This window comes from Lithobates pipiens, unplaced genomic scaffold (genome assembly GCF_037356315.1).
Source record: "Lithobates pipiens isolate NorthernLeopardFrog02 unplaced genomic scaffold, aLitPip1_a1.2 Scaffold_18, whole genome shotgun sequence".
NCBI classification, from domain to species: Eukaryota; Metazoa; Chordata; class Amphibia; order Anura; family Ranidae; genus Lithobates; species Lithobates pipiens.
The window spans coordinates 4,547,158-4,572,986 of NW_027507758.1; the positions used below are offsets into that span (position 1 = coordinate 4,547,158).

Consider the following 25,829-nt stretch of genomic DNA (forward strand, 5'->3'; position numbering starts at 1 on the left):
CCTCAGGCATGGAGTGGGGCACAATATGGCGGAGGGTTAAACCTCAGCAGGTTGGCGCCAATTCTGTACAATGACAGAGCCCCTCTTACGTGGTCATTGGTCATAGGATGACTCTTTACTGGACATTGATCAGTTCCCGCATGGTCAGGCATGTACTGGCCATTGGGACTACCGGGAGTTTCCCTGTGGGCCGATGGCTCAGTGGGCCACTCTGATGTAAGTGGGCTGGTGATGGGACACTCTGATGTAAGGGGGTGCTGATGGGACACTCTGATGTAAGGGGGTGCTGATGGGACACTCTGATGTAAGGGGGTGCTGATGGGACACTCTGATGTAAGGGGGTGCTGATGGGACACTCTGATGTAAGGGGGTGCTGATGGGACACTCTGATGTAAGGGGGCTGCTGATGGGACACTCTGATGTAAGGGGGTGCTGATGGGACACTCTGATGTAAGGGAGTGCTGATGGGACACTCTGATGTAAGGGGTGCTGATGGGACACTCTGATGTAAGGGGGTGCTGATGGGACACTCTAATGTAAGGGGGCTGCTCATGGGACACTCTGATGTAAGGGGGCTGCTCATGGAACACTCTGACGTAAGGGGGCTGCTCATGGGACACTCTAATGTAAGGGGGCTGCTCATGGGACACTCTGATGTAAGGGGGCTGCTCATGGAACACTCTGACGTAAGGGGGCTGCTCATGGGACACTCTGATGTAAGGGGGCTGGTAATGGAGCACTCTGATGTAAGGGGTGCTGATGGGACACTCTGATGTAAGGGGGTGCTGATGGGACACTCAAAATGTAAGTGGGCCGGTCTGGATGAAGTCCAGGGCCAAATTTCTGTCCCAGTCCAGCCCTGCGCATGGTATACTGGTTACTGCCCTTGGCGTTGTTTGAGCTGGCACCATTCAGCAGCATAACGCATCCCTATTGTAACCGCACATCTATTTTTCTTCAAGATTTCTTTCTTTTCTATCCCTGCCCATCTTTGCTGGTGATTTACAAGCTTGTTCTCCTGCCAGCTTCAGCCTTGTCATCTGTGAAGAAACTTCTCCTGCCCTCCCACTCAGCAGATATTGAGAAAGCATTCGATGATAACTGAGGTGTTTACCCGAGCGAAGCAGAAATGTGCCCTGGCAACCTTTGTTTGCTTCCTGTAGTTACTGCTGAAAGTGTCCAGATCTTCAAGTCCCAGCTATTTTTTATATGCTGAGTTTTTGGAAGTAAACGCCAACTCCCTGCAAATGTGAGCGGCATCTCCATTTAGCGTTGGGCACATGTACAGAACTCCCCTCCAAACACTCCCATTCATTTGCTTCCAGTGAAGGGTTCTGTTAATGTTATAAGCATATCTAGTAGTAGTAAGTCATTGTCAGCTGGACGTCTTCTATAATGCTGAAGATCCTTTGTAGCTTCTCCAAGCCCCTTCTTCAGTATTAATAAGAGCTCCTTCACACGGACGTGTCCGTGCACGGAGTCCGCTCCGCTCAGTGGGGTGATCGCTCCGTCGATCCCCCCGCTGAGCAGGCAGATGACAGGTCTGTCTCTGAAACACTGCGCAGGGACGGACCTGTCAGAGCTCCGCTCTCCCCTATGGGGGATTGGATGACGACGGGCCGCGGAGTCCGTCATCACCCGATCTGCAGACGGATGGAAAATCGTTTTTTTTTCCTCCGTCACACTTTTTCGGATTGGAGCGGGTCGGATGTCAGCGGACATGTCACCGATAACATCCGTCGATCCATAGAGGTCTATTGAGCGTCCGTTCAGGTCCGCCTAAAAAAAAGGACAGGCGGACCTGAACGAACAGTCCGTGTGAAAGAGGCCTAATGCCGCGTACACACGATCGAATTGCCCGGCCGGACCGAGTCCGCCGGACCACAGTACGCCGGACAATTCGATCGTATGTGGGCTCCAGCGGACTTTTTCATCGTAAAGTCCAGCGGACTTAGAAAGTAGTTTTGACTCAAATTTTGTCCACCGGACTTGGCTTTTAGCGGACAATTCGTTCATCAGTGTGCTAGTCCGGCGGACTAAAGCCTCATACACACGATAGGACTTTGTACAAACTTTCCCTTGGATTTTTGTACAAAGGGCGTCGGCCGTGAACTTGTATTGCATAAACACAGCAGGACTTTTTCAGCCAACTTTTACCAAATCACGTGGTTTTTCTGCTCTTTACCACCACCTCTGGTCAACTTCTGTATTGTTGTCTGATCTTTTGCATTGGTTCTGAGCATGCCTGTTTGTACTTTGTACAAAAGTCCTATGGTTTTCTGTACACACGATCAGACTTTGCTCCATCGGACTTTTGTTGCCAGAAAGTTTGTCCATTCGCACAGCCAACAAAAGTCAGATGAAAACCAAAAAAGTTTGTCCGATGGAGCGTACACACGGTCGGATGTTGCTCCAAAACAGCTAATTTGCATGTTTGTTGTCAAAAAGTCTGATCGTGTGTATGGGCCTTAAGAATGACGCATGCTCTGAAGCAAGTACGAGACGGAGGCTATTGGCTACTGGCTATTGAACTTCCTTTTTCTAGTCCCGTCGTACGTGCTGTACGTCATCGCGCTAGAAATCGCCAGACTTTCGGAGCGTCCGTGTGTGGCCAAGTCCGTTTGTTATAAAGTCCGGCGGATTGTTTGCCGGACCAATTCCACCGGACAATTCGATCGTGTGTACGCGGCATTAAGGCCCATACACACGATCAGACTTTTTGACAACAAACGTGCAAGTTAGCTGTTTTGGAGCAACATCCGACCGTGTGTACGCTCCATCGGACAAACTTTTTTGGTTTTCATCTGACTTTTGTTGGCCGTGCGAACGGACAAACTTTCTGGCAACAAAAGTCAGATGGAGCAAAGTCTGATCGTGTGCACAGAAAACCATAGGACTTTTGTACAAAGTACAAACAGGCATGCTCAGAACCAATGCAAAAGGTCAGACAGCAATTCAGAAATTGACCAAAGGTGGCGGTAAAGAGCAGAAAAACCACATGATTTGGTAAAAGTTGGCTGAAAAAGTCCTGCTGTGTGTATGCAATACAAGTTAAGGACCGACACCCTTTTTTCCAAAAATCCAAGGGAAAGTTTGTACAAAGTCCTATCGTGTGTATGAGGCTTTAGTGTTATGAAAATGTAAGGTTCTCCTGTATCCAGGTCATGGTGTAACTAGTAGTTAATCACCTTCAACTGGACTTGTTCTGTAATGTTGAAGACTTTTTTTTGCAGCTTCTCCAGGCCACGTCTTTAGTTCTAATTAGTGTTGGGAAAATGTAGGTTCTCCTGTATCAAGGCCATGGTATAACTAGTAGTAGTTAGTCGCCTTCAACTGGACGTGTTCCATAGTGTTTAAGACTTTTGAAGCTTCTCCATGCCACTTTTTTGGTTCTATTGAGTGTTGGGAAAATGGAAGCTTCTCATGTATCCAGAACATGGTATAATTAGTAGTAGTTTTTCACCTTTAACTGGACTTGTTCTATAATGTTGAAGGTGTCTTGTAGCTTCTCCAAGCCATTTCTTCAGTTTTAATACGTATTAAGAAAATGGAAGGTCCTCATGTATCCAGGTCATGGTATAACTAGTAGTAGTTAGTCATTTTGTAACGGGACTCCTTCCCTAATGTTAAAGAATTTTGTAGCTTCTCCAAACCATTTAATCAGTTCTAATGAGTGTTAGGAAAATGGAAGGTTCTCATGTGTCCTGGTCATGGTATAACTAATAGTAGTTAGTCACCTTTAATTGGACTTGTTCCATAATGTTGAAGCCTTTTGTAGCTTCTCCAAGCCACTACTTCGGTTCTAATAAATGTTGGGAAAATCAAATGGGTCCCATATTTCCAGGTCATAACATATCGAGTAGTAGTTGGTCACATTCAACTGGGAAACTTTTATAATGTTGAAGATGTTTTGTAGCTTATCCAAGCTACTTTTTTTTAGGTTTGAATAAGTGGCTTGGAGAAGCTATGAAATACCCTCAACATTACAGAACATATCCAGTTGAATGTGACCAACTACCACTCGATGTATCATAACTTGGAGATGTGAGAACCTTTAAGCCACTTCTTTGGTTCCAATGAGTTAGGAAAATTGGACAAGGCATGAAACATTTTCAATATTACAGAACCAGTCCAGAGGAATGTGATCAGCTACCACTCAATATATCATGACCTGGATACATGAGAACCTTCAGTTTTCCTAATGCTCATTAGAACTGAACAAGTGGCTTGGACAAGCTACGAACCATCTTCAACATTACAGAAGATGCCCAGCTGAAAGGGAGTAACCACTGTTAGGATATACCATGACCTAAATACATGAGAACCTTTTGATTTTCGGAACGCTCATTAGAACTGAAGAAGTGTCTTGGAGAATTTTCAAAACCGCTTCAACGTTACAGAAGATGTCCATTGGAATATGGTGACTCACGCTGATGTGAGCCAGGTCTTTTTTTTTTTTTTTTTTGGTGTCCAATGTGGGACCCAACATGTAAGCCAGGTCTTCTCATCCAACATCAGTCCTGTACTGGGGAGGTTTATGAATAAATAACCCTATCAGAAAATGGTAATATGGCAAGGCAGTTTGGGCAATGGAGTGTATCAGTATGTAAACCCCCCTCTACAAAGCCATTGTAGACAATCGTGCCCTTCCAGCCTTGTGGTAACAGTTTAGTGAAGACCCTTTTCTGTTCTAGCATGACTGTGCCCCTGTGTACAAAGCCATAAAGACATGGTGTGACCAGTTTGATGATGAGGAACTTGAGTGTCCTGTACAAAGCCTTAACTTCAACTCTATTGAACACTTTTAGGGTGAACTGGAATGCCGAGCCGGGTGTTTTTTTCTGGTGCCCAACGTGGGGCCTGACATAGGAGCCAGGTCTCCTCATCCAAAATCAGTACCTGACCTTAAAAACGGGCACAAATCTCAACTCACACCCTCCAAAAGGGTAAAATTCAGTATATAGTTGAGCTCAGAGTCAAAAGGTTTCTTTCCAATTCTCTTGGTCTTGAGCCAGTATATTAAAGTCTCCTAATGTCCACCTTGCATCTCTTAAATCTGACCTCCGGACTTCCCTTTAGTCTTGCACAGTAGTACCTGCTCTTCTCTCCATTGATTTCACCGTGCAAGGTGCAAAGACTAGTAAATTGCATCCATAAACCGTTTTATAATGACTTTATGGTCCCTTTAAGGTGGCTTTATTGAAGAGTTCCTAGGACAACACCTCTGGGGAAACACGGCTCTATAAATTTGCTCTTCGTAATTTGTTGTTCGGCCATCTGACATCCATGTCTCGTCTCTGGGGGAGAAAGTCTTGCTCTTGTAACCCCCCCCTCCCTCCACATAACAAGCGATTGTGATATTTTCCCTCATTACTCGCCTCCCTGCCTACAGTCCCCAGCCAGGAAACGCATTGCCGCCTCTGTACCAGGAGACCTGTAAACAAGCTCATCCCTGGGGTGTGGGGAGCCCACTGAGAGGGAGCGCCGCGCTGCTCACATGATCACCTCCATGCAGGTTACATCATTCTGACACCTGCTGACACTCGACTTAAAGGGAATCTGAGGAATTAAAGGGAATATACGCAGAATTTTTCTATTTTCTAAAAGTTCGACTTGCAGTTTCCACTGAAGTTAAAGCGGAGCTCCACCCTAAAGTGGAACTTCCGCTCATTGGAACCCCCCCCCCCCCTCTGGTGCCACAATTGGCACCTTTCAAGGGGGAGGGGGGTGCAGATACCTGTATAGTACAGGTATTTGCACCCACTTCCGGCATAGATAGCCGCAGATTCTGGGGGTATTTACGCCACTTCCTGCGGGTCCCCCGCTGTCTGCTGGGAAACACACGGATCCCAGAGACAGCGGGGACCATCCTTATTGCGCAGCGCATCTCGCACATGCGCAGTAGGGAACCGGGACGTGAAGCCGCAAGGCTTCACTTCCTGATTTCCATACCGAAGGTGGCAGCGGCAGCACCCAAGAGCCGATCAAGAGATCGGCTTCGGGTGCCGACATCGCGGGCGCGCTGGGCAGGTAAGTGTCCTTATTTTAAAAGTCAGCAGCTGCAGTATTTGTAGCTGCTGACTTTTAAAAACCAAAAAAAGGCCGAACTCCCGCTTTAATCTCCGGTTATAATTTTGTCATTAGTTCGACTTGCCAGGGTTTGCAACAAGTTTACATTAAAGTTGAAATTCAATCAGCGTATATAATTTTGCCTCCCTTGATGCCGGACATCCTCCAGCCAGGAAATGATGCACGTTCTATCTGACTCGCTGCCGCTTCTAACGCACATTGTGGGAAGCTCGCAGTGTGCGGTGAAAGCAAGCTATTTCAGAGCCCGTGGGGTGGTACGGGGGCATTAAACACTCCGAGAACAGATGCAAAAGCAGCAGGGCCGTCTTTAAGGCAGGGCAAAAGGGGCCCTGTCATTGTTGTGGGGCCCAAAGCAGCTGCCTCCTACTTGCCAACTATCCCAATTTAAATTTCCTTGTCCCTTGAAGTTTTAGTCTTGTGCTGTGTCCCGATATCTCAGTGTGAAGCGCTGCTACTAATGCTGCCCAGCTCTGCCCTATTGTTGTGTATGGATAACTCGCCTGCAGGCCCTGTGTTTACATGTAAATAACCGGCATTCATATGTAAATAGCAGCGGCATTAGTAAGCAAATAGCTGTGGCCAGCGGCATTGATATGTAAATAAAGGCGGCATTCCTATGTATATCATGCCCCCCTGCAGTGAGAAGATGATGTGCTGATGATGTGCTGTAACCTCTACCAATCAGTGAGCAGTATTACTGTACAGTAATCTCTATAAACTAATAACAAGCAGAAATAATTAGCTGTAACCTCTAGCAACTAATCAGTGAGCCGTAATGTGTGCTGTAACCTCTAGCAACCAGTCAGTAAGCGGTAATGATATGCTGTAACTGCTGGCAACCAATCACAATTGCTGCCTGATCTGATACAGTAAACTGATTTTAAGTCTCAGAGCAAAGGAGAGTGAGATTGCATGGGGGGGGGGGGGGGCAATAAAATGTTTGCCTGGGGTCCAATCAATATTAAAGACGGCCCTGAAAAGCAGAACTGCGTTGTAGTAAAAGTCCAAAGACACACTTACCTGGGGGGGGAGACAACCGGCCCCGGGCCCTGGGGTGCACTCACGGGATTTTGCAGAGGACAGGGTAGCGGCGGGTCTCAGAAACTCCCACAGCATCTGTCTCGAAGGATAGAATGCAGCCTGGCCAGTCTGCGCTCAAGCAGGGAGGCTTCCAGTAAGGATAGCGTGTCCCTGCTCTTTCCCTGCTTGTTTGGAAGCTCTCTTACACGGTTTAGGAGATATTTACTAAAAGACGGGCACTGCTGTCTACAGCGCAGGCGCACTATCGCCGTTAGCAGCATGCCGCTGCTCCCGTGCGCATGCGCGGGAGTGGCGTCATCGCTGCTCCAGCGCTGTGAGTGGCCGGAGCAGCGACATCCGGAAGAAGATGGAGGCTCCGGACTACAGGGGACAGCGGTGACATCGCTGGCTCCTGTGTCAGGGAAGTGACACATACTGGGCTGCTATACAATTCATAGTAGTCCATTATGCTTTACCTTTGCAGGGAGACAAAGAAGAAGTAAACCCATCAGGGTTTACTTCCTATTTAAAGGTCTCTTTCAGACGGGTGAGTTGTCCCTATACTACCCACACCCAGAATGCGGGCCAAGCCCTGGAGACACAGGGCCTTAAATAGGCTCTGCCTGACCCAACATGGCTGCCAAAGTCACATGGGGCGGTAACATCCAATCGGATAACTTCCAGATTGAGCCAGGAAACCATAGAGGAACCATGCCCCTCTTGGCTTTCCCTCCAACTACAATGCCACTGCGGTTAAGCACCACCTACAGTGGAGAAAATAGGCTGCACCTGCCTACAAGCCTGTGTAGCTCTGCAAGACTGAAGGGAAGGCCGGAGGCCTGTTGGCAGATTGATACTTATGCCGCGTAGACACGACCGGACTTTCCGACCGACTAGGTCTGGTGGTCTTCCCGACGGACTTTCCGAATGAACGGACTTGGCCACACACAATCACACCAAAGTCCGACGGATTCGAACGTGATGACGTACGACCGGACTAGAATAAGGAAGTTCATAGCCAGTAGCCAATAGCTGCCCTAGCGTCGGTTTCCGTCCGTCGGACCAGCATACACATGAACGGATTTCTCGATAGGAACTGGGTCCGACGGAGTTCGGGCGAAAAAATGTGAAACACATTCGATTTCTAAAGTCCGTCAGATTTTTGGACAGCAAAGGTCTGATGGAGCCCCACACAGGATCGAAATGTCCGACGGATTCGTTCCGTCGCACCTTTGCTGTCGAAAAGTCCGGCCGCGTGTACGCGACATTAGTTGTTTTTTGCCACTTATTTTTTAATTTATTTGTTTATTTATTAAGAAAGTTGGGTTATTGCCAAGCCCAAACCCAGTAGAGCCTTTCACTTACCACTATGGAATGGAACCCTCACCGGCCCAGAATGCTGCCGAATCTCTCCCTCTAGCTGGGGGGGTGGGGGGGGGGGGGTAGGGCGAGACCGCCTGCTGGCCCAGCCAGTGAAGAAGTGATTCCATAGAAATAGATGAGTAGCCCATTGGATCTTATCACTGGCAGGTTGTTGCCATTTTCCATCTCCAGGGTCCCTCATATGGTACGACCTTCAGGCTGAAGAAAAGGATGTGAATCAGCCTCCATTCCAGTTGAGATTTAGTAGGATGGATGGGGGAGGGGGGAGATGGGACAGAGGGGGGGAGATGGGACGGAGAAGGGGGCAGATGGGATGGAGAAGGGGGCAGATGGGACGGAGGGGGGGGCAGATGGGATGGAGGGGAGATGGGGACGGAGAGGGGGGGAGATGGGACGGAGATGGGACGGGGGGAGATGGGACGGGGGGAGATGGGACGGAGGGGGGGCAGATGGGACGGAAGGGGGGCAGATGGGACGGAGGGGAGATGGGACGGAGAGGGTGGGGAGATTGGACGGAGAGGGGGGCAGATGGGACGGGGGGAGATGGGACGGAGGGGGGGGCAGATGGGACGGGGGGAGATGGGACGGGGGGAGATGGGACGGGGGGAGATGGGACGGGGGGAGATGGGACGGAGGGGGGGCAGATGGGACGGAAGGGGGGCAGATGGGACGGAAGGGGGCAGATGGGACGGAGGGGAGATGGGACGGAGAGGGTGGGGAGATTGGACAGAGAGGGGGGCAGATGGGACGGGGGGAGATGGGACGGAGGGGGGGGCAGATGGGACGGAGAGGGGGGGGAGATGGGACGGAGGGGGGGGCAGATGGGACGGAGAGGGGGGGAGATGGGACGGAGAGGGGGGCAGATGAGACAGAGGGGGGGGCAGATGGGACGGAGAGGGGGGAGATGGGGGCAGATGGGATGGAGGGGAGGGTAGATGGGACGGAGAGGGGGGGAGATGGGGGCAGATGGGACGGAGAGGGGGGCAGATGGGACGGAGAGGGGGGAGATGGGGGCAGATGGGATGGAGGGGAGGGTAGATGGGACGGAGAGGGGGGGAGATGGGGGCAGATGGGACGGAGGGGGGGGCAGATGGGATGGAGGGGAGATGGGGACGGAGAGGGGGGGAGATGGGGCGGAGATGGGACGGGGGGAGATGGGACGGGGGGAGATGGGACGGAGGGGGGGCAGATGGGACGGAAGGGGGGCAGATGGGACGGAGGGGAGATGGGACGGAGAGGGTGGGGAGATTGGACGGAGAGGGGGGCAGATGGGACGGGGGGAGATGGGACGGAGGGGGGGGCAGATGGGACGGAGAGGGGGGGAGATGGGACGGAGATGGGACGGGGGGAGATGGGACGGAAGGGGGGCAGATGGGACGGAAGGGGGCAGATGGGACGGAGGGGAGATGGGACGGAGAGGGTGGGGAGATTGGACGGAGAGGGGGGCAGATGGGACGGGGGGAGATGGGACGGAGGGGGGGGGCAGATGGGATGGAGAGGGGGGGGAGATGGGACGGAGGGGGGGCAGATGGGACGGAGAGGGGGGGAGATGGGACGGAGAGGGGGGCAGATGAGACAGAGGGGGGGGCAGATGGGACGGAGAGGGGGGAGATGGGGGCAGATGGGATGGAGGGGAGGGTAGATGGGACGGAGAGGGGGGGAGATGGGGGCAGATGGGACGGAGAGGGGGGCAGATGGGACGGAAGGGGGGAGATGGGATGGAGGGGGGGCAGATGGGACGGAGGGGGGGGGAGATGAGCCGGTGACATGGATATCCCTTCCAGTTTTAATAAAAGCCGGTAATATAAAAAGACCCATCGCCCGGCCTCCCGTACGGCTGAAGGTCGTTTCCCGGGGCGCTGCCTGGCTCTAAATTACAGGTCTGTTCTTCAAACATCAAACACAAGTGTTCTGGCACCCGGCATTTTCACAGAATGGAGGTTCTATTGTTGGGCTGCCAAGCCAGCCCCGTGGCACAGACTTCAAAAAACAACGCGGGGGGAGAATTGTCGTCAAGAAGGAGAACTTTCCCTGCAGTCGGCTTACAGCTGTGGCCGGGGAACGTTGCATTGGAGAGAAGATCAATGGCAGAGAAAGGTCTTCAACACCCAACATTCTGCGTGATGCTTGACTTAAAGCCAAAAGGTTATTTTTTTGGGGGGGGGGGGGGTGAGCAGTACGGGGTTAGAACTTCGGTCAGGTTTTTAAATAGTAGTAGAGGTAAAGCTATAACTAGAAGCAGCAAAGGTTTGTCAGAGCAGTGGTCTCCAAACTGTGGCCCAGGAGCCGGATGGGGCTCTTTGCTTCCCTTTATCCAGCCCTCTTTTCCTTTCACAGATGCAAAATGCTATTCCTCCCACTGATACCAATGATGGGGCACTATTCCTCCCACTGATACCAATGATGGGGCACTATTCCTCCCACTGATACCAATGATGGGGCACTATTCCTCCCACTGATACCAATGATGGGGCACTATTCCTCCCACTGATACCAATGATGGGGCACTATTCCTCCCACTGATACCAATGATGGGGCACTATTCCTCCCACTGATACCAATGATGGGGCACTATTCCTCCCACTGACACCAATGATGGGGCACTATTCCTCCCACTGATACCAATGATGGGGCACTATTCCTCCCACTGACACCAATGATGGGGCACTATTCCTCCCACTGACACCAATGATGGGGCACTATTCCTCCCACTGACACCAATGATGGGGCACTATTCCTCCCACTGATACCAATGATGGGGCACTATTCCCCCCACTGATACCAATGATGGGGCACTATTCCTCCCACTGACACCAATGATGGGGCACTATTCCTCCCACTGATACCAATGATGGGGCACTATTCCTCACACTGACACCAATGATGGGGCACTACTTTTCCGAGGAGGGAGGTCTGACAAATGACTGTTCTCTCCAAAAGCGGGAAGGTTGAAGGACACTCCTAGAACAGGGCTTACACGTTTTGTCAAAGCCCGATCCAACCTATCAGTAACCAACCCATCAGGGGTTGACCAGTTGACAGGACAGGCAAGACTTCCTGCACCACGCCCCTGGGATGGAACTCTGGGGCGTGGCTCTGACAGGTAGATGTAAAGTCTTGCGGACAGCGGGGGCGGGGTGGAACACACATCCATATCAATTCTAAATTCCAGTTTTGCAAAGAAGAAGAAAACGTGGCCTTCTATGGCGGACCGCCACCTGAAAATACCAGATGCTTGGCGGTCTTGGCAATCTGACAGCCAGGCATAGTTCAGATCGGTAAATGACCGTTGCTGGGTGTCCAAGTTCAGTGCGTTCCGTATATGTTACCAAGCGTTCCATTTACCCCGCATTTCCCTCCTGTGTCTTTATCACTGTGATCTTCTGTTTATGGGCCTTTCCGATGATAAATACAGCAAATCCCACCCAGAGTAACTATGTATAATTCAAACCATACAGAGTACAGAAGATTTCCCTGAAAATACGGAAAGTTCTGTGAGTTCATTTTACTGGAGCATCTGTGCAAACTGAATAACTTGTATCTAGTGATTGGATAGGCTGCATTCTCAGTGATGTCACCGCTCTCTAGTGATTGTATAGGCTGCATTCTCATCAATGTCGTCTCTCTCTAGTGATTGGATAGGCTGCATTCTCATCGATGTCGTCTCTCTCTAGTGATTGGATAGGCTGCATTCTCAGTGATGTCATCGCTCTCTAGTGATTGGATAGGCTGAATTCTCAGTGATGTCATCACTCTCTAGTGATTGGATAGGCTGCATTCTCAGTGATGTCACCGCTCTCTAGTGAATGGATAGGCTATATTCTCAGTGAGGTCATCACTCTCTAGTGATTGGATAGGCTGCATTCTCAGTGATGTCACCGCTCTCTAGTGATTGGATAGGCTGCATTCTCAGTGATGTCACTGCTCTCTAGTGAATGGATAGGCTGCATTCTCAGTGATGTCACCGCTCTCTAGTGAATGGATAGGCTGCATTCTCAGTGATGTCACCTCTCTTTAGTGATTGGATAGGCTCCATTCTTAGTGATGTCGTTGCATTCCCAGTGATGTCACCGCTCTCTAGTGATTGGAGGCATCTTAAAAATAAATGCCCACAATGAAGTTACGTTTTTGGTATTACAGAAAAGTCACATGTAGCATTTTTGTGTCAAAGAATCTTGAGCTGCTTTTTTTATAACTAAAAACCAAAGAAGACTCTTTACAGTGAAATGATATTTCTATTGCGATGGCCGTGTGATCTCCAGACTCCGAATGCAGCCACACAATGGGCTTGTCCTCGGTGGCAGTTATTTTTTGCACTGGACTTTGGCTGGCCTTCTTAGAAGTCACACAATGCTCCTTCTCCTGCACTGACCTCACCGTTGTACAAATAGATTTCTTTTCTTTTTAGCAATGTTGAACATATTTTTATGACCCCCCCCTTCCCCAACAATGTGCTGATTATAACAACTGGCAATGGTGTGCTGTATAACCTAGTGGGCCAGACCAATAATGGAGGGAAGGAACATGCCTCTGAAGATAAATGTCCAGCAGGATCCATCATAAATTGCTACTTATATGATAGAAAGGACCCAACTTCACATAAAGAGCTACTGAGTACATCACATGCTTGCCTTACTCCTGACATACCTGCGCACACTCCTAGGCTTTGGTCAACTCGGGGCTCTATTTTTGGTAAGGTAATAAAAACTTTCTACAAATGTGTTTTTGCAGGTATGGATACCTATGTCAGTTCATGTCATCAGCACTGCCATAGGAGGAGTCCATAGTCCTGTGCATGCCATGACTCTGGTGACCCATATCCAATACCGGCCTTCTTTTTAACTTCTAGCAGCTTATCGGAAAGTCTCAGGAGGTCTGAATCAAAGAGACCCTGACCTCCATAGACAATGCACAGATTCACTTTAGGGCTGAATTCCAGGAAAAGCAAAAACAAATGACCGTTGTATTGGGGCTACCCCTACACTGCAAGGGGTCAAGCGTTTAGATATCTAGGTATGGTAATATGGATATTTTTACATAGTTACGTTGGCCCAGCTTGGGCCATACCTGTGGGATTCCTCTAGAAAAGCCTTTCTCAACATTTTTTACCCCAGGGGAACCCTTAAAATAATCTCCAGTTATTGGGGGAACCCCTGATAAAAACCCATTCATTGGGGGTCAGTGGGAACAATGCCCCTTGCTATGGTGGTCGTTGAGAAGAATGCCCTTACAAAGAGCTATAAAGATCATTGGTGTCATACCACTGGCTCCTCCAAATGACATTGGCTCAGAACTATGTAGGCGCCATCAAAACAGCAAGTAAATCAGCCACAGCTCAGGGAACCCCTTGCCACCTCTGGAGGAACCCTAGGGTTCCACAGAAACCATGGTTGAGAATGGCTGCTCTAGAAGTTGGATATCACTATGGTCGGCACCGCTACCACACAGATTTCCACTATTGCGGTTACCGCGCCGAGCGGCTTTTTATTAAATGAATACAAAGCATTCTCTGACTAGTCCAGGTGGAGAATGTGATGTCACTACCCTGCCTCCCCGCTTGTCAGAGAATACTTTGCGTAGATTGAAACCAATGCAAAAAATTATCTCTAAATGATGCCCGTACCGAGTGGCCGGTCTCCTGTGTTCACCATGCATCAGGGCAGCCACTCGGCACAGGACCCGGAAGCTAGCGGAGGTCACTGGAGTAGCAGTGTAGTAGACCTGTAGTAGCAGTGTCTACATCAGTTTCTAGAGAAGGGGTTCTCAACCAGGGCTTTGTGGAACCCTAGGGTTCCTCCAGAGGTTGTTAGGGGTTCCCAAGAACAATTTCTGTGCCTCAAATAAGTTCCCACTGACATCATTGATTTATTTAGCTATCTGTAAGGGGGGGTAATTCCTCCCAATGACCACAAGTGTAAGGAACATTCTTCCCACTGGCCATCACACTAATGTGTCAAAAAATTGTAGATATAGTCATTTTAGCAGGCGTTCCCTGAGACCAGAACATTATTTCAAGGGTTTCTCTGTGTAGAAATGGTTGAGAAAGGCTGTTCTAGAGGGATACTATCAGGTATACAGGTATCATGTGTATACATATGTACATTGGCCCAAGCTGGTGACCAGTCCTTCAAAGCTGTTTCATTGGTCACGGGTGTTCTGACATCATCGCACGCCATGCAGGGCCAGCAATCTTGCATGGTGAGTGATGCCTTCATGCGATTCAGTTCGCTTTGTGCGCTATGCAAATTATTCATTCATGCAGTGAGGACCCACCAACAATCTGGAGCATCAGAGAGAAGGAATGAGCACTGGCTGCTCGGGGTGGGGGGGGGGGGGGGAGCAAGGGTAATTTTTTATAGTTTTAGGGAGTTCAGCTATAATCTTGCATGGTGAGTGATGCCTTGATGCGATTCAGTTCGCTTTGTGCGCTATACAAATTATTCATTCATTCAGTGAGGACCCACCAACAATCTGGAGCATCAGAGAGAAGGAATGAGCATTGGCTACTGGGGGTGGGGGGAGCAAGGGTCATTTTTTATAGTTTTAGGGAGTTCAGCTTTAATCTTGCATGGTGAGTGATGCCTTGATGCGATTCAGTTCACTTTGTGCACCATACAAATTATTCATTCATTCAGTGAGGACCCACCAACAATCTGGAGCATCAGAGAGAAGGAGTGAGCACTGGCTAATGGGGGTGGGGGGAGCAAGGGTAATTTTTGATAGTTTTAGGGAGTTCAGCTTTAATCATGCATGGTGAGTGATGCCTTGATGCGATTCAGTTCGCTTTGTGCGCCATACAAATTATTCATTCATTCAGTGAGGACCCACCAACAATCTGGAGCATCAGAGAGAAGGAATGAGCACTGGCTGCTTGGGGTGGGGGGAGCAAGGGTCATTTTTTATAGTTTTAGGGAGTTCAGCTTTAATCTTGCATGGTGAGTGATGCCTTGATGCGATTCAGTTCGCTTTGTGCGCCATACAAATTATTCATTCATTCAGTGAGGACCCACCAACAATCTGGAGCATCAGAGAGAAGGAACGAGCACTGGCTGCTGGGGGTGGGGTGGGGGGGGCAAGGGTAATTTTTTATAGTTTTAGGGAGTTCAGCTTTAATCTTGCATGGTGAGTGATGCCTTGATGCGATTCAGTTCGCTTTGTGCACTATGCAAATTATTCATTCATTCATTCATTGAGGACCCACCAACAATCTGGAGCATCAGAGAGAAGGCATGAGCACTGGCTGCTGGGGGTGGGGGGAGCAAGGGTAATTTTTTATAGTTTTAGGGAGTTCAGCTTTAATCTTGCATGGTGAGTGATGCTTTGATGCGATTCAGTTCACTTTGTGCGCCATACAAATTATTCATTCATTCAGTGAGGACCCACCAACAATCTGGAGCATCAGAGAGAAGGAATGAGCACTGGCTGCTGGGGGTGGGGGGGGAGCAAGGGTAATTTTTTATAGTTTTAGGGAGTTCAGCTTTAAAATCTACTTAAAGTTCCATAACTTATACTCCGATATGAGCATTTTTTTTTTTACCACAACTTTATTGTGTATTTTTTTCATATACTGTAAGAAACAGGTTATGTCTCTTTATAATACTGCCTAGCTATTTTTGCACATACATGTCTATTTTACTTCTTAATCGATTTTTCTTTTTTCTTCCCCTGTAGAGTATCGGTGGAGGTCGCCAGCCTCCGCATTACGTCTATGACCCGGCGATGTTTGCCTTCCGTTCCCTTAGCACCATAAAGCCTATTAGCCCAATAGTACCTGTCGAAGAACCGTCTTGTGCCTACTAAAAGAAGCCTCGTGGATTAATCTCAGGACCTTCATCATAGACCAATCGGCCTTCAGCAGCTCAAAGTCTCACAAAAATAAAAAATAAAGCAAAAAAAAAGAGCAATAGCGCTCCTTCTCAAGTTATTCTATCTTTCGCTGTTTAATCTACTACCAGCACTGACACCTTGGATGTACCGTCATCGGGAGGACTTGAAGAGGAGAAATGGGAGAGGTGGACTTTGAAGACAAGTGGTGGCGTTTGCCAGCGGAAGCTTTCAGGTCTTTGATTAGTGTAGGAGGACTCGATTGAAGCCTAGATCTTGATAGTTTTTCGTTGGCGTAAGTTTGGGACGCGAAATAAAGATATGTCAGTTCTTTATTATGAAGTAAAGCTTTGAAGAGCGTTGAAGAAAATAAATCCAAAAATATTTAAGAGGAGTAGAAAGATATTGAAGGTTGACCACAGTCTGGAGAAGGCAAGCGATGCGTTTGAGCGATGTGGATGCCGACATGTTCAGCCCAAAGAAGCATCTAGTGTTGGCGTTTTTTTAGAACTGAATCGGTGCAATTGACTGCTTTAAAAAGTATGCTTTGCCGCTGGACGTACGCTAACGTTAGAAAGATCTCTGCGTTCTCCTGTCGGACTTGGTTTGGCCAATGTCAGATCTAGCATCTATGTGCTTTACGGCATAATTATATACTAGAGAAGTGTCCTTGATATTGTAGTGTTGCCACTTGTTTAAATGAGGATATTCTGACCACATTTGTAACTGTGGAAATGGCCTGAAAGGTTTCCCCCCCCCCTATTTTTTCGGGGGTAGATACTGATTCAACAGGGTTACCAGGTCTCAAGTAACTTGAAGTACAACTCAAAACCAAAGTCAACTTCTGGTTCCTGCTGTGGGACACCCCATTTAAAGATAACTCTGATTAGTAGAAAAGGGGTCACAAGGCAGGACAGAGGAAGGTGCAAACATTGCATTCTTCTCTTGCCTGCTGGACCAACATGCTATAACAGCAGGAATGTGGAGGGATATGTTCAGGTTGTCAAAGGGCCCCTGAAATGTGAAACTACCAGACCAAATATTGTCCTTTTTTTATTGTTATGGCTCCATCCAGAAATGTTATCTTCATTCACATTCACATAGATTCTTGCCTTGAGTTAAGAGCAGTGGTCTCCAAACTGCGGCCCGGGGGGGGGGGGGGGGGTGGGCGGGGTAGCCAGATGTGCCCCTTTGCTTGCTTTTATATGACTCTTGGGGGCGCTATCCCTCCCACTAATATGAGACATTATTCTGCCAACTGACATCAACAATGGGGCACTATTCCTCTCAATGATACCAACAATGGGGGTGGGGCACTATTCCTCCCAAAGATACCAATGATGGGGCATGATTCCTCCACCTAATACCAAACGTGACGTTTACTCCCATTAATGCCTGGCCACAGTCCACCCCCCCCCCCCCCTAAAGTCTGAAGAACAAAAAAAAAACTTTCCCTTTGTTTACAAAGTTTGGAGACCCCTGGTTAAGAGGAGCAGGAACACAGTCTGCCTATAACTCCTGTCTTCTAAGCCAAACTGGTCAAATTTTTATGTTGTGATCCCAAAAGTCAGGGTACCATTTTCTGACACCTCACAAATGTCAAGGTTTTCATCGAGACCCTAAAACTTTATCTTTGGAAACAAATTTGGAGTCTCGACCTACCGGTGTCTTTAACTAGGCTCTAGGCCACCATGAGTTTGCCATTTTCCATTTGGGGGTCTCGACCCACCAGTTGGTTACCTAGGCTCTAAAGTCACCATGAGTTTGCCATCTTCCATTTGGGGTCTCGACCCACCAGTTGGTTACCTAGGCTCTAAAGTCACCATGAGTTTGCCATCTTCCATTTGGGGGTCTCGACCCACCAGTTGGTTACCTAGGCTCTAGGCCACCATGAGTTTGCCATCTTCCATTTGGGGTCTCGACCCACCAGTTGGTTACCTAGGCTCTAAAGTCACCATGAGTTTGCCATCTTCCATTTGGGGGTCTCGACCCACCAGTTGGTTACCTAGGCTCTAAAGTCACCATGAGTTTGCCATCTTCCATTTGGGGTCTCGACCCACCAGTTGGTTGCCTAGGCTCTAAAGTCACCATGAGTTTGCCATCTTCCATTTGGGGGTCTCGACCCACCAGTTGGTTACCTAGGCTCTAAAGTCACCATGAGTTTGCCATCTTTCATTTGGGGTCTCGACCCACCAGTTGGTTACCTAGGCTCTAAAGTCACTATGAGTTTGCCATCTTCCATTTGGGGGTCTCGACCCACCAGTTGGTTACCTAGGCTCTAGGCCACCATGAGTTTGCCATCTTCCATTTGGGGTCTCGACCCACCAGTTGGTTACCTAGGCTCTAAAGTCACCATGAGTTTGCCATCTTCCATTTGGGGTCTCAACCCACCAGTTGGTTACCTAGGCTCTAAAGTCACCACGAGTTTGCCATCTTCCATTTGGGGGTCTCGACCCACCAGTTGGTTACCTAGGCTCTAAAGTCACCATGAGTTTGCCATCTTCCATTTGGGGTCTCGACCCACTAGTTGGTTACCTAGGCTCTAAAGTCACCATGAGTTTGCAATCTTCCATTTGGGGTCTCGACCCACCAGTTGGGTACCTAGGATCTAGGCCACCATGAGTTTGCCATCTTCCATCATAAAAAAAAAAAGACTTTTAGACAAGATGTCTTGGTATAATCTTTGCCAGGCTCTCTGGAGAATTATTTCTGCTTATTCCACAAGTTTCCAAAGGTCCAAGTGTTGTAGCAACCTTCTATGTGCAATACAAACTTGCTGCTTTAATTTACATCATCTTTGTACTGTTCTTACAGATACCTCCCATCAGTCCTTTTATTTTAATTACAGTGGGACCTCTATTATACATTCCCCAGTCTTGTTTCTCCACAATTTACTCCTTTTTTTTTTGGACCTGGTTTGGTCCATGTTCTGTCCCATGTCCTGCTGTTTAAGCCAAAAGCTGTGCCTGGAAGGCTGATTTGCTATAGTGGAAGGAACACTTGCACATAATTACGGCCTCCAAACTGTGGCCCTCCAGAACTGCATGTCCTACGAGGCACTGCAAGACTGAAAGCCACAGACATGACTCCAGGGCCTGATGGGACTTCCTCAAAGTTCCGCAACAGCTGGAGGGTTATAATTTGGACCCCTGCTTGTCGCCTTCTTTAGCATTTGTTAGATGATGGTGTTCTGCCAAAGTTTGTAAATAATTGTGTGCAATCAATGTGTAATATGATTGCTGATGACTTCAGAAAAAACCCGTCATCGGGCAATTCCTTCAGGAAGCCATTGGGTGATTTCTCTTTCATCTAATGATCATATAAATCCAAATTTAATCTTGGGGCGATTTTTATATCTTCAGATATGTAGAAGTTTGGATTTAGGGCGATGCCATTAACTGGCTGACTACAAAGATCGAAGTGCAGATTTTCAAGGCACTCTGGCCTCTTCTTCTGGCAATATTGTATATTATCGAAGGAACTTGCACCTTAAACTTTAGTTGGCCAACAAATGGGATTCCCCTCGCTAATTCCAAACTTCTACTTTTGTTGATGGCCACCATGACCCAACACCCTGCTGATACATCTTGCACGGCCACACAACTGAAAATTGGCCAACAGCTACCAGCATGGGCGTCCGCAGAACTTTTTTCAGGGGGGGGGGGGGGGCATAATTTTAGGATTACCCATGCGCTGCCCCTTTTTGACAATGTCATTATCACATTATCATAAAGATAACCTGATGGGTTTACTTCCTCTTTCATTCCCTGCAAAGGCAAAGCATCATGGACTACTATGCATCGCATCGCATCGCATCACATAGTAGTCCATTATGTGTCACTTACCTGACACAGGAGCCGGCGATGTCACCGCTGTCCCCTGTAGACCAGCACGTCCATCTTCTCGGTGGGATCTCACAGTTCCGCCGCTGTCATTTGGCGAAGCCGCGATGACGTCACTCCCGCGCATGCGCACGGGAGCCGACACGCGCGGCAACTTCGTCATTGACAATGACGCGCTCAGTGCGCCTGCGTGCCACTGTCTACGGCGCATGCACCGTAGACAGCAGTGCCTGTCTTCGGGCAAATATCTCCTAAACCGTATAGGTTTAGGAGATATTTCTTGGACCTACAGGTAAGCCTTAAGCTAGGCTTACCTGTAGGCCAAAGTGGTTTGTAAGGGTTTACAACCACTTTAACAGACCCAGTGAAATTACAGCAGTGATCCCTCTGGCTGGGCGATCGCTCACTCTGGGTTCCCCCGCGGGCAACTCTGGTCAGTAGTGTAGCATGTCTGTACCCTGGCAGTGGCTCGGTCTTTCTCTCTCTGGTATTACTTGGCAGTGTGGCTCTCTCTGGTGGCGCTGGACAGCATGACTTTCTCTGGTGGCGCTGGGCAGTGTAGCTCTCTCTCCGGTGGTGCTGGGCAGTGTGGCTCTCTCTGGTGGCGCTGGACAGCATGACTTTCTCTGGTGGCGCTGGGCAGTGTAGCTCTCTCTCCGGTGGTGCTGGGCAGTGTGGCTCTCTCTGGTGGCGCTGGACAGCATGACTTTCTCTGGTGGCGCTGGGCAGTGTAGCTCTCTCTCCGGTGGTGCTGGGAAGTGTGGCTCTCTCTGGTGGCGCTGGACAGCATGACTTTCTCTGGTGGCGCTGGGCAGTGTAGCTCTCTCTCTGGTGGCGCTGGGCAGCGTGGCTCTCTCTCTGGCTTCTCTGCCCTGCACACTCCTCATTCTTTTTCCTGTCGCACTCTCTCCCTCAGCTTTTTTTCCAGGCTGCAGTCTCTCAATCTTTCTCGATTGAGCTGTAGCCTCCTCCCTGTGGAAAATGGGGGCCACCAATCTTTGGGACTACATGTCCCATGATGCTCTCCTAGTCTCCTTTGATTGGCCCTCAGTTATGGCCAATAGGGAAGGAACGGAGCGGCCAGAAAGCTGGGCGAGGAACCTGGTGAGAGCCGTCATCTCTTTTTCCTAACAGGAGAAAGAGTGACTGGGGGGAAACCCGCAGCTCGCCATTCTCTTGTCACAGCGCCGCCGAGTTCTGTGCTGGACTGAGCAGGGAAAAGAGCCTGCGGTCACACTACACGGCTAGGGGGGCTTGACAGCACCTTGATGGTGTCACCCCACTGACGGGGTTGCACATGGGTGTGGGCTGCCCACACCCCGATAGCGATGGAACTGTGTTGAATTTAAGATCTGATTCGGGGGGGGGGGGGGGGGCACTTGGCCCCTCTTGCCCCTACCTGTGGACGCCCATGGCTACCAGCGTAATTTTGGGCTCTTTGCTTTTCCATCATCTACAGCTCTTTAAGATCTTTATCCTAACGTTTTCCTGCCACCCTAACCCAGCTCTACACCACAGTGCCACCGCTCTTTCCTGATGCGTTGATGGACCCCAGGTCATAAAATGGCAAGTGGTCGACTTTTAGGAAATCTTTGTTTGTCTGAAAGTTTTTGGCAAGTGAAGGTACATCTGCTGTGTAAAAAGGAAATTGTGCTGGCCACATTCTATCCCAGAAGATACCTTCCTATTAATGTACACAAGTCATATATTTTACTCTCTAAATACTTTGACCTCTGGAGCACCATCTGAAGATCCTCGCATCAATCACAGCTACAATAAAGTATTAAAATAGTATTAACGGCGTATGCACTTTATCAGATATCGAGACGGCCTTTTACAAAGTTCAGTGTTTGTTGCTTTATGTTAACTGTTACTTTTTTTGAAAACACATTTGAGATGATGGCGATCCGGAAAGGCGAGGACACGCATTGGTCCAATGGTGGCTCCAGTGATGACAATAGAGTGGAGTTCATTAAAAAAAAAAAACTTACCCTGTAATAATATTGGGCTATATATTAGAGCAGGGGGTCTCCAAATTATGGCACGGAAAAAGATTTGATGTGGCCACCGTAGCAAGGGCCAGTGGTATATCCTCAATGTGTACAGATTCAGGATTGAGGTCATCAGAGGCCGCCTATGGTCTCCGCTTCAACTCCCCCCCAATGTGCTTCCGGGCAATGTTATATAGTTACACAGTAGGTGAGGTTGAAAAAAAGACACAAGTCCATCAAGTCATCAATGTAAGGGGTGACTCCTATTTGGACCCTGATGTAAGGGGTGGACTTACATTGGTGCCCAGTGGGGAGAATGATCCTTACATTGGTGCCTAGTGGGGAGAATGTTCCTTACATTGGTGCCCAGTGGGGAGAATGCCCCATTACATTGGTGATCAGTGGAAAAAATGCCTTTTATGTTGGTGGCCTGTGGGGAGAATGTCTCTTACATTGGTGTCCAGTGGGTAGAATGCCCTTTATATTAGAGGCCAGTGGAAAGAATGCTCCTTACATTGGTAGCCAGTGGGGAGAATGATCCTTACATTGGTGTCCAGTGAGAAGAATTCTCCTTACGTTGGGGGCCAGTGGGGAAAATGCTCCTTACATTGGTGCCCAGTGGGGAGAATGTCCCTTACATTGGTGATCAGTGAGAAGAATGTTCCTTACATTGGTGATCAGTGAGAAGAATGTTCCTTACATTGGTGATCAGTGAGAAGAATGTCCCTTACATTGGTGATCAGTGAGAAGAATGTTCCTTACATTGGTGATCAGTGAGAAGAATGTTCCTTACATTGGTGATCAGTGAGAAGAATGTCCCTTACATTGGTGATCAGTGAGAAGAATGTTCCTTACATTGGTGATCAGTGAGAAGAATGTTCCTTACATTGGTGATCAGTGAGAAGAATGTTCCTTACATTGGTGATCAGTGGGAAGAATGTTCCTTACATTGGTGATCAGTGAGAAGAATGTTCCTTACATTGGTGATCAGTGAGAAGAATGATCCTTACATTGGTGATCAGTGGGAAGAATGTCCCTTACATTGGTGATCAGTGGGAAGAATGTCCCTTACATTGGTGATCAGTGAGAAGAATGTTCCTTACATTGGTGATCAGTGAGAAGAATGTCCCTTACATTGGTGATCAGTGAGAAGAATGTCCCTTACATTGGTGATCAGTGAGAAGAATGTTCCTTACATTGGTGATCAGTGAGAAGAATGTTCCTTACATTGGTGATCAGTGAGAAGAATGTTCCTTACATTGGTGATCAGTGAGAAAAATGTTTCTTACATTGGTGATCAGTGAGAAGAATGTTCCTTACATTGGTGATCAGTGAGAAGAATGTTCCTTACATTGGTGATCAGTGGGAAGAATGTTCCTTACATTGGTGATCAGTGAGAAGAATGTTCCTTACATTGGTGATCAGTGAGAAGAATGTTCCTTACATTGGTGATCAGTGGGAAGAATGTTCCTTACATTGGTGATCAGTGAGAAGAATGTTCCTTACATTGGTGATCAGTGAGAAGAATGTTCCTTACATTGGTGATCAGTGAGAAGAATGTTCCTTACATTGGTGATCAGTGGGAAGAATGTTCCTTACATTGGTGATCAGTGAGAAGAATGTTCCTTACATTGGTGATCAGTGGGAAGAATTCTCCTTACATTGGTGGCCAGTGGAAAAAATGCCTTTTATGTTGGTGGCCGGTGGGGAGAATGTCTCTTACATTGGTGTCCAGTGGGTAGAATGCCCTTTATATTAGAGGCCAGTGGAAAGAATGCTCCTTACATTGGTAGCCAGTGGGAAGAATGCCCTTTACGTTGGTGGCGAGTGGAAAGAATGCCCTTTATATTAGTGGCCAGTGCAAAGAATGCTCCTTACAGTGGTGGCCAGCGGGGAGAATGCTGCTTACATTGGTAGTCAGTGGGAAGAAAGTCCCTTATATTGGAGGCCAGTGAAAAGAATGCCCGTTACGTTTGTGGCCAGTGGGAAGACTGCTCCTTACATTGGTGGCCAGTGGAAAGGATGGTTCTTACATTGGTGGCCAGTTGAGAGAATGCTCCTTACATTGGTGGCCAGTAAGAAAGATGCATTTTACATTTGGTGTCCAGCGGGAACAATGCCTAATATTTTGGTGGCCATTGAATATAATGCCTCTTTCACTGGCGGTCAGTGGAAAGAACGCCCCTTACATTGGCGGCCCATGGGAGGAATTTCCCTTTTCAGACAGCTAACCAAGATCATTGGGGTTCACAGAGCTGAGATTGACAGGTGCTGTTGGCTCTGGGACTACGTAGGCATTATCAGATGGGAGGTCCACCAGCCACAGCACAAGGAAGCCCTAGCAACCTCTCGAGGGGGCCCTAGTTGAGAACGTTAGACCCTTCTGTTACATTGTTTCCAAATGTATTATTTTGTATTTGATAAATGTCGAAGCTGATTACATTGCAATGTGTGCGTGGCCAACTTCAGTTGGCGTTGGAAGCCGGAAAGTGGGCGCTTCTCGCACACACAGCCCGCAACGCCCAATGATGGTTGTGATCAATTCTGGGGACCTCCCCTTGGCACGGTGGGCGCCGAGGAATGCACTTTAAAATACTTTTTCACTCCTGAGCTGACTTTTGCGCTCAGCAGCCATGATACCTAGATCTCGTTGAATAAGCAGAAATAATCGGTTGATAAAAGAGACCGTCGCGCCTTTAGGTGGCTTAGGGATTGACCACCCCTTGAAATTAGCACAACCCCCTGCAGGAACACCCCTCCCCCCCATTGATCAGATGATGTATTTTCAATAGCGGATGAGCCCTACGCGGCGGCGCGCACTCGTATAGCTGCTAAACTATTTTTGTACACGTATTTTTGTACTAGAGCTGTGTTATTTTTAAATCTAGCGGCTTTTCTAGGAGACTAAGAACGCAGGTAATCACTTCCTACATCAAAGGTTTTTAAAAAAAAAAAAAAAAAACGCGGCTTTTTTTTTTTTTTTGGAAGGGGTGTTCAGATTCGCTGCTTACCGTACTGCCTCTGACAAAAAAAAAGATTTTATTTTATTTTTGTTGTTGAAAAAAAAAAAAATGTGAAAAAAAAAAGTGCCACTTATTTCTCCCACTGTGATGATTAGAAGCGGTCACATCGAACGTCCTGCGTGTATGAGGACGCCGCCGCCGCCGGGTGCGGTGGAAGAATTTGCCGGCAGTGGATTGTCACAGCGGGGAGCTCTGATTTCACAGGAGGACTTGGTTTCGTGACACGCACGTATCTGATTGGCTGCAGTGGGGACCGCCCCCCCCCCCCCCCCCAGGCTGGCTAAATGACATTACTCCTAGACCTACCTTGGACATGTCTGTCGGTGTCTCTGGGGTCCAATGAGGATCTCTGTAAGATTGTCGGAAAGCAGAGATAATAAAAACAACTTTGTCTGCAATGGGCGGCTTCTTGTCTTTTTTGTTATTCCAGGGGGAGCTCGGCCCCGCCCCCGAGGAGCTACTGAGATTTCTGGGATCTTCTACTGTGCACACCCTTCACAATATACCATCGGCTTTGCTCAACAGCCTTTTTATGCCAAACTCAAGGACCGGAGAGAGAGAGTTTAGGGGTGCAGGACAGGGCACTGTGCAGCCTACCTGACAACAAGGCCCCCCCCCCCCTTAACCATCCAGAGGAACAATAATGAAGCACACCA

At 48.5% G+C, this 25,829-nt stretch overlaps 1 protein-coding gene across 1 annotated transcript in view; it reads left to right on the forward strand.

Annotated features, from left to right (window-relative positions):
- The window catches only part of LOC143986956 (uncharacterized), a 99,403-nt gene extending 73,832 nt beyond the window's left edge, over positions 1 to 25,571 (forward strand). Inside the window, exon 5 of the mRNA XM_077485371.1 lies at positions 16,165 to 25,571. Coding sequence (XP_077341497.1) covers positions 16,165 to 16,293 — 129 coding nt within the window. The 3' untranslated portion in view covers positions 16,294 to 25,571. The remainder of the gene's footprint in view (positions 1 to 16,164) is intronic.
- Positions 25,572 to 25,829: the final 258 nt, after the last annotated feature.